Source organism: Enhydra lutris, unplaced genomic scaffold (genome assembly GCF_002288905.1).
Source record: "Enhydra lutris kenyoni isolate GAN:26980312 unplaced genomic scaffold, ASM228890v2 scaffoldscaffold18, whole genome shotgun sequence".
Taxonomy (NCBI): domain Eukaryota; kingdom Metazoa; phylum Chordata; class Mammalia; order Carnivora; family Mustelidae; genus Enhydra; species Enhydra lutris.
In genome coordinates, this window is record NW_019154102.1 from 33,080,671 (window position 1) to 33,097,090 (window position 16,420).

Sequence of the window (16,420 nt, forward strand, 5' to 3'; positions counted from 1 at the left end):
AGAGCTTGGGCAGTGGCCTCAACCCCCAAAAAGACCCTGACAGCAAATCCCATCTGCTTAAGGATTGCTGACATGTCCAGAAACCCAAACAGAACAGACTGGTGAAGAACCGTATCTGCCACAGCGAACCTGTGAAGTCTGGAGGAGGAGACCGCTTACTCAAATGTGCAGACATCAGTGGAAGGAATCAAAGATCATGAAAAATCAGGGAAACATGACACCCACCAAAGAAAATGAACAAAGCCCCAATAACTGACCCTAAATAAATGGAAATCTATGAACTGTCAAAGAATTCAGAATAATCCTCTTAAAGAAATTTAGTGAACTCTAAGAACACACAGACAGCTAAACAAAATTGGAAAAACGATGAACAGAGTAAGAAGCTCAACAAAGAAAAGGAAGTCATTAAAAAACATTAAAACACATTAAAAACATTAAAAAACAAACAAACCAAACAAATCCTAAGCTGAAATAGACAATGACTGAACTGAAAAATTCAATGGAGACCTTCAAAAGCAGACTGGATCATGCAGAAGACAGAATCAGTCACTTAAGAGACAGGACATTTGAAATTACCCAGTCAGAGGAGCAAAAAGAAAAGAATGAAAACCCTACAGACCTTATAGGACAAAACAAAAAGAAACAGTGTCTGAATTATGAGAATTCCAGAAGAAGAAAAAGAAAAAGGAACCAAAAATATATTTAAAGCAATAATGGCTGTAAACCTTCCAAATCTGGAGAGAGAAAAGGACATCCAGATCCATGAGGCTCAAATAGGTTGAAGCTGAATGGGGCTACACTGAGACATGTTATAATTAAATATATAAAGAACTCATGCAACTCAATAGCAAAAAAAAAAGTTCAGCTTAAAAAAATGGGCAGAGGATCTAAATAGACAGTTTTCCAAAGAAGACATGCACATGACCAACAGGTACATGAAAAAATACTCAACATCAATAATCATCAGGGAAATGTAAATCAAAACCACAATGAGGGATTACCTCACACAATTATATGCCAACAAATTGGATAACTGGAAGAAATAAATAAAATCCTAGAAACAGAAAGCCTACTGTGGCTATCATCAAAAAGACAAGGGACAGCAAGCATTGGCAAGCATGTGGAAAAACAGGATCCATGTGGACTGTTGGTGGGAATGTAGATTGGTGCAGCCACTATGGAAAACATTATGGAGGTTCCTCCAACACTTAAAAGTAGAACTACCAGGGGCACCTGGGTGGCTCAGTGGGTTAAAGCCTCTGCCTTCGGCTCAGGTCATGGTCTCAGGGTCCTGGGATCGAGCCCCGCATCGGGATCTCTGCTCAGCGGGGAGCCTGCTTCCCCCCTCTCTCTCTGCCTGCCTCTCTGCCTACTTGTGATCGCTCTCTATCTCTCTCTCTCTCTGTTAAATAAATAAATAAAATATTTTTTTAAAAAAAAGTAGAACTACCATATGATTCAGCAATCTCACTTCTGGATCTAGATCCAAAGGAAATGAAAACAGGATCTCAAAGAGATGTCTGAACTCCCATGTTTATTGCAGCATTATTTGTAATAGCCAAAATATGAAACAACCTAAGTGTCCATCAATAGATGAATGGATAGAGAAGATATGGCATGTACACATATACACACACATACATATATATAAGTATATGCACACATACACATAATAGAGTATCATTCAGCCCCGAGAAAGAAGGAAATCCTATTTACACAACACGGATGAACCTTGAGGACATTATGCTAAAAGAAATAGTCAACAGAGATGTCACCTATATGTGGATCTAAAAGAAGCCAAACTCATGGAAACAGAAAGCATAATGGTGACCAGGGGTTGAAGGTTGGGGAAAATGGTGAGATGTTGGTCAAAGGGTACAAACTTCCAGTTATAAGATGAATAAAGTTCTAAGGATCTAATCTACAGCATGGTGACTGTAGTTAACATCACTGTATTATATCCTTTAATTTTACAAAGAGAGTAAATCTAAAATGTTCTCACCACAAAAAAAAAAAAAAAGAAATGGTAATTATGTGATGTGATGGAAGTGTTAGCTAATACCATGTGGTAATCATGTTGCAATATATAAGTGGAGCAAATTAATACATTGTACACCTGAAATTTATACAATGTTATGTGTCAATTATATCTCAATAAAGCTGGAAAATAAATACAAATACAGTCTTTTTTAAGTGAAAAGGAAAAGACAAGCACATCAGTAAAAGAAATTTAAAAATGTAATAAGAGTGCCTGGGTGGCTCAGTGGGTTAAACCAATGCCTTCAGCTCAGGTCATGATCTCAGGGTCCTGGGATTGAGTCCTAGATCAGGCTCTCTGCTCGGCAGGGAGCCTGCTTCCTCCTCTCTCTCTCTCTCTCTCTGCCTGCCTCTCTGCCTACTTGTGATCTCTCTCTCTGTCAAATAAATAAATAACATCTTTAAAAAAAAAATAAATAAAAATAAAAATGTAATAAAGTGTGAACATGAAGTTCCAAAAACAAAACAAAACAAGGGCTTTAAACACCTGAAGAAATGTTCAGCCTCACTAGTAACCAAAGAAATTTCAATAAAGATAAATATCAGGGGTTGGCCCTGCATACTGACAAAGGTTAAAAATCATAAGATGCAGTGTTGACAAAGGCATCAGGAAATAGGCCTTGCATAGCCCTCAATTGTGAATTAGCAAAATCATCTGGAAAGTAATTGGCGATATGCCGTTAAAGCCCTTAAATTTCTCTTACTTATAATTACAGCTGCATACAAAGTTGGGTGTAAAAGAAAATCTAACGCAGTATTTTAAAATAAAAGTTAATTTAAAATATGAAAGGGTGGCACAAGTAAATTATGGTATAATTATACAATAGGACAGTTTGTAAAAAATTTTAAATTACTGTGTGGAAGTACAATTAATGTGAAAAGTGTTTATGATGTGTTGTTACATCATAATATATACAAATCATCTACCATACAGGTTCTTCGGTTTAATATGTAACTAAACAGATATGTTATATATACAATTAGAAAATGTCTGGGTCCTGGGATTTTTGAGTGATTTTTTTTTTATTTTCTTAATTTGTTTAGCTGTAGTTTCTTATTCTGAAATTAAAATATTTCTTATAGAAGTTTAATGTTGCTTTTATAAGCAAGTTATATTAAAAAGGCCCTTAGTGTTAAAGCTCCAAAGATCAAATCAGAATGTCTTGCTCCCCTTTATGCAAACAAAAGGCTATTATATACCCTGTTGAAAACCCCAATCAATCTCAAATGTTCTATGTTACTGGAGACCAAATATAACCATAATAACTAAAATTAATGTGTGTATATATGTACATATATATAAAACTATTATAAATATGAGAGAAACAAGACATTAAAAAAGTTTAATTTGCCGGGGTGCCTGGGTGGCTCAGTGGGTTAAGCCACTGCCTTCGGCTCAGGTCATGGTCTCAGAGTCCTGGGATCGAGCCCCGCATCGGGCTCTCTGCTCAGCAGGGAGCCTGCTTCCTCCTCTCTCTGCCTGCCTCTCTGCCTGCTTGTGATCTCTCTGTCAAATAAATAAATAAAATCTTAAAAAAAAAAAAAAAGTTTAATTTGCCATTTCTAGCAAATACAAAGTAGAAATAAGTATGTTTAGATAATATGAAGAATATAATTTCTAAGCAAGAATTAATGGCTATGTACTACATTTATATTTTACAAAGAAAGTAAATATTTTCTAATATTACTAAAGGTTTACAAAAATTGATCATATTTTAGGCTTAAGCAAATTTTCAATAAATTCAAAAAAGCATTAGCTATGGTGATAACATTCTTTGTCCACGCTCTAATCAAAAAAGAAAGTAATGATGTGGCTCAGGACTTCAAAATATTCACATAGAGGCACCTGGATGACTCAGTTGATTAAGCGTCTGCCTTTGGCTCAGGTCATGATCCTGGGATCCTGGGATCGAGCCCAGCGCTGGGCTGCCTGCTTATTGGGGAACCTGCTTCTCCCTTTCCTTCCTGCTCATGCTGTCTCTTGCTATCTCTCCCTCTCTCTCCCTGTCTCTTAAATAAATAAAATCTTTTTAAAAATTCGTATAAAAAATTCCTGAGTCAAGGGGCACCTGGGTGGCTCAGTGGGTTAAGCCTCTGCCTTCAGCTCAGGTCATGAACCCAGGGTCCTGAAATGGAGCCCCGCTTGGGCTCTCTGCTCAGCAGGGAGCCTTCTTCCCCTTCACTCTCTCTGCTTGCCTCTCTGCCTACTTGTGATCTCTCTCTCTGTATCAAATAAATAAAATCTTTTTTAAAAAAGTCCTGAGTCGAGAACATCACAATTTAAATCTCTATTTAGAGAACAGGGAAAATGAACTTAATAGAAATCTGTGAATGCAGTCAAACAGTTCTTGGGATTGAATTTATAGACTTGAATTAAAAAATAGAAACTACATATATTAGTGACTTAAAAACTTCAGGAAAATAAAGGTCACAAGGAAGCAACAAGAAAAATAAGAAAAGCGAATAATAAGATAAGAGCAGAAAAAATTAAATTAGGACAAAAAACTAGCTAGTGCTTGCTCTTGGGGAAAATTAACAAGACACAATTATGCCAACTTCAAGAAAAAACAAAGTTATAAGTGAAGATGAAAATACAGATACTTCATCATAGTTAAGTATACAGGGCTCAAACTTTTTTTTTTTTTTAAGATTTTATTTATTTATTTGACAGAGAGAGATCACAAGTAGAGAGGCAGGCAGAGAGAGAGAGAGAGAGGGAAGCAGGCTCCCTGCTGAGCAGAGAGCCCAATGTGGGACTCGATCCCAGGACCCTGAGATCATGACCTGAGCTGAAGGTAGCGGCTTAACCCACTGAGCCACCCAGGTGCCCCAAGGGGCTCAAACTTTTTAAAACTAAAAAGTTAACTAAAATAAAAGGATAAATGATAGATTTCTTAAATATTTGCATCAATTCTTAGAGGCAAAAGGTTTATTTTGTAATATGAAAATTACTCATTCAAATTGAAAAGTAAACTCCAATGTATAAATGGTTACAATTTGAACAGATTTTTAACAGAAAATAATAAATGTGGAATCATATTTGCCTATGCTAATAACCAAAGAAATGCAGATTAAATTCTCCCAAAGCAAATTTCTCCCTAAACTAGCAAAAATGTGTTAAGTTTAATGAAATCTTACTTGAATTGAATGGGAAATTTAAAAATCTTCAAAATCCAGAAACTATTCAAGCACTTTAATTGCTAATCCCACTCCTGGGAATTTTTTTTTTTAAGATTTTTTTTATTTATTAGAGCCAGAGATTGAACAGGGGTCAGGAGAGAGGAACAGAGAGAGAAGGAGAAGCAGACTCCCCACTGAGCAGGGAGCCTAATGTGGGGATCGGATCCAGGACCCTGAGATCATGACCTGAGCAGAAGGTGGACGCTTAACTGACTGAGCCACCCAGGTATCCCCTACTCCTGGGAACTTATTCCCAGGAAATAATCCAACTGGGGAGAAAAGCTATAGACCTACATATGTTCTTAAAATGTAAACAAGACTGTGGACCATTTAAGTCCATGTAAAAATATGGCACATGAACTCAATAGTGAGTTATGCTCCCACTAATGGTTATAAATACAATGAGTACTCCATAGAATTATGGATAAATATTTATGAGAAAATGTTAGCTGAAAAAAGGGAGAATATGAAATGGTTACATAGGGACGCCTGGGTACCTCAGTTGGTTAAGCATCCAGCTCTTGTTTTTGACTCAGGTTATGATCTCATGGGTCGTTAGAGCCAGCCCCACATTGGGCTGCATGCTCATCGGAGAGTCTGCGCGAAAAGTCTCTCTACCCCTCCCCTCATTTGCATGCCTACGTGTGCACACATGCTCACTCATAATTTTTTAAAATAAATAAATGTAAAATAAAATGTTCATACATATTACTTGAACCATGTAAAAGATGAATGCCTTTTAAAAAACAATAGAGGAACGAGAAATGAAAAATCCATGTACTTCTGTGTTAGAATACATATATATATATATATTTTAAAGATTTTATTTATTTATTTGACAGAGAGAGACACAGTGAGAGAGGGAACATAAATGGGGGTGGGGGTGAGAGGGAGGAGCAGGCTTCCCGCTGAGCAGGGAGCCCAATATGGGGCTCGATCCCAGGACCCTGGGATCATGACCTGAGCCAAAGGCAGATGCTTAATGACTGAGCCACTCACGTGCCCCTGATTTTACCTCGATGTTAGAATATTAAGATTCTAATTTTTTTTAAGATTTTATTTATTTATTTGACAGAGATCACAAGTAGGCAGAGAGGCAGGCAGAAAGAGAGAGGAGGGAAGCAGTCTCCCTGCTGAGCAGAGAGCCTGATGCGGGGCTCGATCCCAGAACCCTGAGATCACGACCTGAGCCGAAGGCAGAGGCTTTAACCCACTGAGCCTCCCAGGCGCCCCAAGATTCTAATTTTTAAGGGTTTTTTTGTTTGTTTATTTGTTTGTTTTTTTAAAGAGAGAGCACACCAGCATTCTGGTGTCTCTTCTTCTTTTTTTTTTTTTTTTCTTTTTTTGAGATTTTATTTATTTATTTGACAGATCACAAGTAAGCAGAGAGCAGGCAGAGAGAGAAAGGAGGAAGCAGGCTCCCCGCTGAGCGGAGAGCCCAATGTGGGGCTCGATCCCAGGACCCTGGGATCATGACCTGAGCCGAAGGCAGAAGCTTTAGCCCACTGAGCCACCCAGGTGCCCCTAAGGTTATTTTTTTTAAAGATAAAATGAACTCAAAGTGAATTTTGATTAAATATTTGGCTTGCAATTCATATGTAATAAATGTAAACTGGTTGGATCACTCTGCTCTCTTCTACAGATTGTAGTGGAGGAGTTCCTGGAAGATATAAATAACATCCTGAACTCTGGCGAAGTGCCCAATTTATTTGAAAAGGATGAACTGGAACAGGTTTTAGCAGCCACCAGACCAAGAGCGAAAGAAGTAGGCATTTCCGAGGGGAACAGAGATGAGGTAGGACATGTCACAATGGTGATAGGGCTTTAGTAAAACAAAAAATTGTGTTAGTGTCCCTTCATTTCTTTTTCTTTTTTCTTTCTTTCTTTTTTTTTTTTTTAAACAATCTACAAATTTCTTTGAGGAGTCCATGGATGGATTTTTTTTTTTTTGCAATATATTTGCTTTCCTTTGTCATTCTATGTATTTTACTCCCTGCGTTCAAAGCTTTGGTTCACCACACTTCCAGAGAGGTCAGTGAAAAGCAGAAAACAGAAACCCTACTGCTCCACGGAGGTCATAGTCTTATCCAAACTGAACAGTTTGCCTTATCCTTCTTTCAGCACAAATGGATTTCATACATCCTCAGTGCCCTGCCTGAGGAGTCCAGTACTTTTGATTCCCTTGCCTATAGGTCAGAGCACCTGAAACAGAAATGGATTCCCTCGTGTCTCCGGGCCCAGCGCCATCTCAGGAACCACCCAGCTCCTGTCCTCTTCCATTTCTCCAACACAGTGCTGGATTCCATATGCTGCTCTTGCTCCGCCCCAGTGCTTTCCCTTGCTTCTGGACTTTCTTCAACTTATTTGATCATTCTTTCTTATGCCTTCTCCTCTGTGGCCTTTTGTGAGATCTCCTCTACTGCGAGGTCAGGGCTGGTACGGACAAACAGCAGGGTCTACTTGAGCTGACGAAAGCAGAAAGGGGTTTATTTGAGGAAACCAGAATCACCGGGAAAGCCCAAGAAAAGGACTCCAGGCTGAATTCCTTGGTGTGGCCATGAAATGCTTGCAGTGGAAGTCAGTGGTCAGGGAAGCTGCGGAGCCTGGAAGCCACTGAGCCCGTCAGCATTCAGCGTGCTGCCAGCGCAGCGGCCGTACCCACAGCCACACATCCCCAGCCTCATGAGTCCTCATAGCTGCGGAAGGAGCCACATCCACAGATAGTTGCTCCAGGCCCACGCCACTTTGGCCAGACTCTGCCCCCACACAAATGGTGGCCCTGCCCCCATCTGTCTCCTCCAGGGACCTCTACCCCAAAGCACAAACTTGTAGGAATACCTCTCTCCACCTTATTCAAGAGGCCGCCTTAAAAACGCTGACGAGGAGAATCTACATCACATCTAGAATCCTAGTTGCAGTGGAGTCTGCCAAGTGTCATTTTTAATCTTTCCAGGCTGTGTGAGGGGTGGGAATGGAGGTTGACCCAAACAGTTCGCACATCTGCTACACTAACGTTTTTATTTGGTATTGGTAGACCCAGAGGCATTAGCTAACTCTCATTTTCATTATTACCTTGCCCTTATTTTAATTAAAAAATATCTTTTTGTCAGGTGTTTCAGCACTTTATCAGCAGAGTCCGTCAGAAGCTGCACATTGTTCTCTGTATGAGTCCCGTAGGGGAGGCCTTTCGGTCTCGATGCCGGATGTTTCCATCCCTTGTGAACTGCTGCACTATTGATTGGTTTGTCCAGGTTGGTGACATCCCAGGATAGTACCTCTCTGGAAAGTTGGATTCACTTGATTTTTTTTTTTTTAAAGTAGGCTCCATGCCCAAGTTGGAGTCCAACATAGAGCTTGACCTCACCACCCTGAGATCAAGACCTGAGCTGAGATCTTTAAGAGTCAGAGGCTTAACTAACTGAGCCACCCAGGTGCCCTGGATTCACTTGATTTTAAAAGGGGTAACACATTGCCCAAGAATAACTCAAGGGTACTTGCTTTTAGCTTTAAAGCCTGCTAGGAGTTTATCCCTAAGCAGCGGATGACAACGATAATGACCGAACAAAGGCTAAACAGAATTTGTAAAGGGAGAGGAGACTATTGAATTTAGCAATGTGGAAATTATTGGTCATCTTGAGAAGAGCCTGGTTTCAGTGGAGTGATGGGGGAGAAGGTTCAAGAGAGAAGAAGGGAGAGGAATCAGAAACAGTGAACATAGGTGATTGTTCCAAGGAATTCTGCCCCCAAAAGAACACCAAGAGCTGGGTGATAGTTACAGAGGTAGGTGAGGTCAAGTTTTTAAGGAGGAAACACAGCATGTATGCGTGCTGATGGAAATGATCCAGAAAAGAAATATACTGACGGAACAGCAGACAGAGTTAAGTGTAGTTGTACCAGTGGCATTGAATAGGCAAGAGGAGATGGGATGATGGAGTCATCAGTGAAGGGGTCGGCCTGGGCAGGGAGCAATGCGCAGTGTACCCCAGAGGAACAGGAGCGGGGGGCAGAGTAAATGAGCACAGATAACAGGGAGATGGGAAGATGTGGGGGGCGAAAGATCACAAGGTTCTGTTTTCATTGCTTCTGTTTCTTTTAGTGATGTGGGAAGTGAGTTCATCAGCTGAGAATGAAATGGAAAGAGGAAGTGTTAGCAGTTGTAGAAGCTTTTCTGGGCTGTACTAGGAACCCACTTGAGCTAGTTGTCATGAAGTTAAAGTGAGGGCAGTCAGCATGGTTGTGTGTTTTTCTCTAGCCATGCTCAACTACACAGTCACAGACATGGCATAATGGAGAGTTGCATTTGACTAAGGTTCAGGTGAGTGCAGAGAAACAAGATAGGAGCAAAGAAGTTGAAGGGGTGAAGAGGACAGTGATTATAATAATGGACCTGCATAATAAACAGAGTAAGGACTTGAGGTCCTCCCAATGTATGTGATTTTTTTTCAATGGAATTATTCTAAGCACACCCATTCATTTATTCATTCAATTAACCAATCCTGTTTGAAAAATTTCCACGTGCTAGACACTGTGCCAGGGATAGAAAATCCAGCCCCAGACCCCTCTCTAATGAACTCGGCCATTCAGTTCATTATACATTACAGACATGAGTAGGAATTCATTGGGTAAAAGAGGGGACAGGGCAAGGAAGAGGTCTGGAGAAGTGCATTTTCTTAATTGTTAAAACATGTATTATAAAAAGGAACAACATATTTTCCAAACTATACCTTTATTTTCAGTGGCCCAGAGAAGCACTTCTTTCTGTGTCAAAGACATTTTTCACAAACATCGATGCTAGAAATGAAGAACTGAAAGAAAAGCTTTCCCTCATGTGCGTTAATGTTCACCTGAGCGTCTCTACTATGGCGGAACGTTACTACACGGAGCTCCGCAGGCGGTACTACACGACGCCTACCTCCTACTTGGAGCTCATCAATCTCTTCCTGACTATGCTGAGTGGGAAGAAGCAGCAGCTGGTTTCGGTAAGTGTAATATTATCAATAAAAAACTTCTTTTTTGTTTGAACTCAAAACTTGCCAGAACTAGCAGGAGATCTACATGCTGTCTTGCCTGCTAGAACCTTCTCCACCCCGACTTGTGCCCTTGACAACCCACGACAGACAAAAAGATGAAAAGAATGTCTCATCTTGTCAGCCGGGAGGCCTTCCCCTTCCTTGATATGTATATTTTTTCTACTGTCCTTTACCTAAGCGTGCCTCAGTGGAATGAGATGGACATCGTAACAGCAGCAAAGTGAGGCGGTGAATCAGACATCTCTGCAGTATTTCATGAGAAGGAGAACCTTTTGCTAAGCAGCAGAGATGGAGTTTCGGTGGCTTGACATGTGTCCATAGTTGCCATTAAGAGCAAGGACTTCAGTGTCAGGCAGACCATATACAACCTATGTTCTGCCTCTTTCTTGCTGTCTAACCCTGAGCACATTTTGTAACTTCTAGATCTTAGTAGAAAATAAGGTTTAGAAATTTCTATATCTACCCTTTGGATTGAGTGGAGTTTAGGTAAGATACTGTTTGTGACGGGCTTGGAATATGATCTGACATGTGTGAGGTGCTCAGGAAAGAGTGGCTGCCATCACCATCGCCATCAGTAGGCTATTACCATGAGCTGAAATTTTCAACATTTTAATCAAAATTAAAATAGAAGGATAGACCATTAAGATATTTTTAATGTTTTTCAGAGGATTTTTACTGGTAAGTAAATACATGCTTTGTAAAATAACTTGTTAGATATTTTGGAACCTGTCAATTTGAACCAGGCTTTCTGACTCATCTTGAGAAAATAGTTATTCTTGGCTGTCTCCTCTTCTAGGTACTGCCTCTTTGATCCTAGTCAGAAGTTCCTTACCGCTGGGAAGTAGGGTTCAGATCCAGCAACCAGAGCTGAGTTCCCAGAACACTGCCTCCCAGAACACTGACAAGTTCTTAGCTCTGCTTACCCATCTTGAGGAAACAAGTTCCTAGAGCTGTGGCCTCCAGAAATTCCTATCTGAACTTACCCCTTGTTCATTCAATGAGCTGCTAAGCTGCCAAGCTAAGGGAATAAAAATATGATGTGGTTCCTCAGTAATTCCACAGTCCAGTGACACACCAACTGCTGTGCCTAGGGAGCATGGATCTAGACCCACCATGGTGAATGTCACGGTCATTTCCTAAAGTTCTGTTACCTGAAGATTTCTGTCCATTCACAATTTTATTTATTTATTTACTTAAAATTCCAACTTTTCTGAGTCCTTGTGTGTGTGTGTGTTTTTAAGATTTTATTTATTTATTTGACAGACAGAGATCACAAGTAGGCAGAGAGGCAGGCAGAGAGAGAGAGGGAAGCAGGCTCCCTGCTGAGCAGAGAGCCCGACACGGGACTCGATCCCATGACCCTGAGATCATGACCTGAGCTGAGGGCAGGGGCTTAACCCACTGAGCCACCCAGGCACCCTCCATTCACAATTTTAATTATTACAAACTGATTTACCAACTCTGTAGATGTAAAATTTTAGTACATGAGTACAAGATGCCAAGAAATGTATTGTTTATAATACTCATAGATATTTTTATTGTCATCTAGGCACGCGACCGAGTGAAGAACGGTCTCACCAAGCTATTAGAAACCAATGTACTAGTCGATAAAATGAAATTAGAGCTCTCAGCTTTAGAACCTGTCCTTTTTCAAAAATCACAAGATGTTGAAGCCCTGATGGACAAATTGGCAGTGGATCAAGAGAATGCTGATCAGGTATGCCGCACTCCCTGACGTTGTGGGTGAGAAGGCTTTAATCACCAGCCGATCACCTGTATGTCATGACATGGGATTGGATGTTTTCAATTTTTGTATGTCCTTACAATAATTAAATGATAGTTTTAGCAATGCTTTTAAGTTGTAAACAGCCTACCTTCAATGAATCAGGCTGGTTCTCTCCCTGAGACTGAGTGAACCCAAGGAGTGGGACAGAGAATGGTGAGAAAAGTGCCCCCAACAAATATAAACCAGCAGCTCCTCATCTCCTAAGAAGGGACAGTTTGTTATAAGACCTTCAGCTTAGTTATCCCATCAGCCTACATGAGATGGACAAAGGAGAGCCTAAAATGTACTGTAGCTAATCCTCTTTCAGTATTGATGCAATCCGGAGGGGCAAATAGGATGTACTGTTATTGGCTTTGTTTTTAAACATTGAAATGCAAATCCTGAGACCACCTAAGCAGCCGTGTTTCTATGGTTAGGTCCGTAGCATTGTGCAGGAAGATGAAGCGACAGCAAAAGTGAAAGCTGAGGAAACCCAAGCAATCGCTGATGATGCTCAGAGAGACCTTGAAGAAGCTCTCCCTGCCCTTGATGCTGCTAATAGAGCCCTGGACTCCCTAGATAAAGCGGACATATCGGAAATCAGAGTTTTTACAAAGCCCCCAGATATGGTCATGACTGTTATGGAAGCGATTTCTATTCTCTTGAATGCCAAGTGAGTATATCCATAATCATGTGTTACCAAAAATGCATGGGGGAATAGCTTTGGTGTTTTTCTACATTTTCGTTTATATATGCTCATTCTCTTCTCTACCTTCTCACAGATTTGGTCAGTCATTCAACAGATTGATTCAACAAGCATTTTTTGAACATCTGTGTTGTTCTAGATGATGGAAGATACAAAGCTCTTTTCTATAAGGCACATATAGGATAGTGGGGAGACAGACATGAAAAATAATAATTTCAAGATATTCAGTATTTGCATAGTACCAGGACTCCCTCCCCGCTCAAAAAAAAGAGGGCTTGTAGAGAAGAGTGAGCAGGTTTCTGAGCGATGATGCTCAGGTGGAAAGCGAGACCGTGGGGAGATGCTTATGGACTGGGATGGGGCTGGGGAGGAGGGCAGTGATGACAGCAGGCAAGGTCTTGTGTTTCATCCTGGAGATACGTAGTTTTCAAACCTTCTTTAGTAATACAGACTTTTTTCAATAAAAATTATAAGAAATCTTTCTATGTAAAACTGATCACGCAAGGGTAGAGGGCTCAGGGGATCCCTGCCCAACTTCCCTGCTTACTCTGGCCAGCATCTAAGTGGGGCTGGGGAATCTTGCAAAGCGCAAACAAAAAGCCCCAGCCAGAGGGGACTGGGAATCACTGAACATTTTCAACATAATCAGCTTTTCGTGTGAGAAGGAGCAGTCTGGCGAAAGGTCATGAGGGGCAGGGTTGACCGAGAAACATAAAACCAGGTAGAAGGTGATCGTAGTGTCCTGGCAAAATATTTTAAGGGCCTAAACTAAGGCAAATAGGATAAAAATGTGAGTGCTGGGGCATTGTGAAAATAAAACTATTCTTTCTGTAATATCTTACATTTCTAAAACTCTGATTTCTTTCTCTACCAAAATAGGGTTGGATGAAACGTTAGTCATTCAGGAATGTCTCCCCAGGAATTGTGGTGTACTTAACTACCAATGACTGGGATTATAGTATCAAGATGAAAACGACCCACTGATTAGGATAATATCTTAATGCTCTCAAAAGAACACATTCCTTTTGTTCTTAAATTACTTTATTACAGTGCTATTAACTTATCCCGTCTGTCTTTCAGGCCTGATTGGCCAACAGCCAAGCAACTTCTTGGTGATTCTAACTTTCTAAGAAGACTTTTAGAGTATGATAAGGAAAACATAAAGCCTCAGATATTGGCAAAACTTCAAAAGTATATTAACAATCCTGATTTTGTGCCTGAAAAAGTAGAGAAGGTGTCCAGAGCGTGTAAATCCATGTGCATGTGGGTGAGAGCGATGGATTTGTACTCTAGGGTAGTCAAAGAAGTCGAACCAAAGAGACAAAAACTCCGTGCTGCACAGGTACATTATTTGTGTTGCAACATTTTATACAATTAAAGGCCATGATCATTAATCATTCAAGCTCCTGTGACTTTGAAAATTGGTTTTTGTCGTAGCAAAAGAGCTGGGGAAGATTGTTCTTTCAGAAAAGACTTCTATAATCAGCCCTTTCCCAACATGAAGGGAAAATGAGTTCTTAGCATATTCGTATCATCAGGCCGGTGATATTTTTGAGGTGCCTTTTCACTCGAGCGTGTGACGCTCTGGGTTGCGTTTGCTGCTACTCCTGCACTCCGTGGTGGCTTCTGAGGTTCTAAAGCCAGCTTGAGCCACAGTCGGATGTGAGGCCCCAGTAAGAGCAAAGAACGCTCACGGAGAGCAGCGGGTTACTGACGGAACCGCCTCACTAGAGCAGGGGTGGCAAACTTTCCCTATGAAGACCCGGAGAGTAAATAGTCTACATTTTGCTGACTATTGGGTCTCCATGGCAACTCCTGAACTCTCCTATTGCAGCACAGACACTGCCATCAATAATCCGTGCATGAGAAAGCATAGCTGTGCTCCATCACTTTACTTATGCACACAGGAATTTGAATTTATTCAATTATCATGTGTCAGGAAATATTCTCCTTCTCTTGATTCCCCCCACCCCCCGCAACCATTTAAAATTCTAAAACCAGCCTCAGTTTGCTAACTGTACAAAAACGGGCAGCAGGCTGGACTTGGTTTGCAGACCCCTGCTCTAGAGAACTCGTTAGGAAAGATTAGTTTTCCCAATTGCGTGAATCTTTTATTTATTTCATCATTTAAAGTTAATCCATTGTAGTAACTAATTAATCTCAAATGCTTTGGGATTAATGTGCAATGGTACTTCTGTTTCTCTGTTCTTTTTATGATTTATTTTGTTGGGCTTTGTTTCTTGTTTTGTTCTGTTTTGCTTTTACTCTACCTTTGTTTTAATTTTGTATACCATATCAAAATCTTTTGAGACATGAAAAAGAGAACATAAATCCTATTTTTTTCTTTTTTTTTTAAAGATTTTATTTATTTATTTGACAGATAGAGATCACAAGTAGGCAGAGAGGCAGGCAGAGAGAGAAGAGGAAGCAGGCTCCCCGCTGAGCAGAGAGCCCGATGCGGGGCTCGATCCCAGGACCCTGGGATCATGACCTGAGCCGAAGCAGAGGCTTTAACCCACTGAGCCACCCAGGCGCCCCATAAATCCCATTTTTTAAGTGTGTTATAAGTGGGCAGATTTGATTTTCTTTGGGGACCTCGGATTTTCATTTTAAGTATTTACTTAATTTTATTAGGCTGAACTTGATATTACAATGGCCACTCTGAGAGAAAAGCAAGCATTACTAAAGCAAGTAGAAGATCAAATACAAGCCTTACAAGATGAATATGACAAAAGTGTAAATGAGAAAGAAAGCCTAGGTAAGTAACTCATAAAATTTATGGTGGTCAGGAAATGCCTGATTTTTTTTTATTTAATTTCAATTAGCCAACATATAGTAGTACATCATTAGCTTCAGATGTAGAGTTCAGTAATTCATCAGTTATGTATAACACCCAGTGCTCATCATATCATGTGCCCTTCTTAATGCCTGTCACCAAGTTACCCCATTCTCCCACCCACCTCCCCTCTAGCAAGCCTCAGTTTGTTTCCTGTAGTTAAGAGTCTCTCATGGTGGGCACCTGGGTAGCTCAGCTGGTTAAGTGCCTGCTTTTGGTTTGGGTCATGATCCCAGAGTCTTGGAATCAAGCCCCATATCAGGCTCCCTGCTCAGTGGGGAGTCTACTTCTTCCTCTCCTTTTGCCTTCCCCACTTGTGTTCTCTCTTGCTCTGATCTCTCTCTCTCTCTCTCAAATAAATAAATAATCTTTAAAAAAAAAATAGTCTCTCATGGTTTTTCCCCCTCTGATGACTTCCCATTCCGTTTTTCTCTCCTTTCCCCTATGATCCTCTGCCCCGTTTCCTATATTCCACATATGAGTGAAACCATATGAAAATTATCTTTCTCTGATTGACTTACTTTGCTCAGTACAATACCCTCCAATTCCATCCATGCTGATGTAAATGGTAAGCATTCATCCTTTGTAATGGCTAAGAATATTCCGTTGTATGTATATATCACAAGGAGATGCCTGATTTTTAAAAGTAGTTTTCAGGCGGTCAGACCTCAGCTTCCATCCAATATGTAGGATGCATTTCCCCAGAGTTACTACACTAACCTTCTAGTGTAACATTAGAGCTGCACACATGCCATAGTTTCTGCTCCTGAGTAGAAGGCTTATTGGGACGTGTTCCACTATAACACGATGTGGCTTATGAATTTGAACCAGAAAATAAGTACTACACAGACAGAGAGAGCAATATT

The 16,420-nt window shown here is 40.5% G+C and overlaps 1 protein-coding gene across 1 annotated transcript in view; it reads left to right on the forward strand.

The window, feature by feature from the left end:
• The window catches only part of LOC111147958 (dynein axonemal heavy chain 6), a 247,580-nt gene that overhangs the window by 144,515 nt on the left and 86,645 nt on the right, over positions 1 to 16,420 (forward strand). Inside the window, exons 46-52 of the mRNA XM_022504259.1 lie at positions 6,860 to 7,012; positions 8,328 to 8,468; positions 9,954 to 10,196; positions 11,797 to 11,964; positions 12,450 to 12,685; positions 13,799 to 14,060; positions 15,353 to 15,476. Coding sequence (XP_022359967.1) covers positions 6,860 to 7,012; positions 8,328 to 8,468; positions 9,954 to 10,196; positions 11,797 to 11,964; positions 12,450 to 12,685; positions 13,799 to 14,060; positions 15,353 to 15,476 — 1,327 coding nt within the window. The remainder of the gene's footprint in view (positions 1 to 6,859; positions 7,013 to 8,327; positions 8,469 to 9,953; positions 10,197 to 11,796; positions 11,965 to 12,449; positions 12,686 to 13,798; positions 14,061 to 15,352; positions 15,477 to 16,420) is intronic.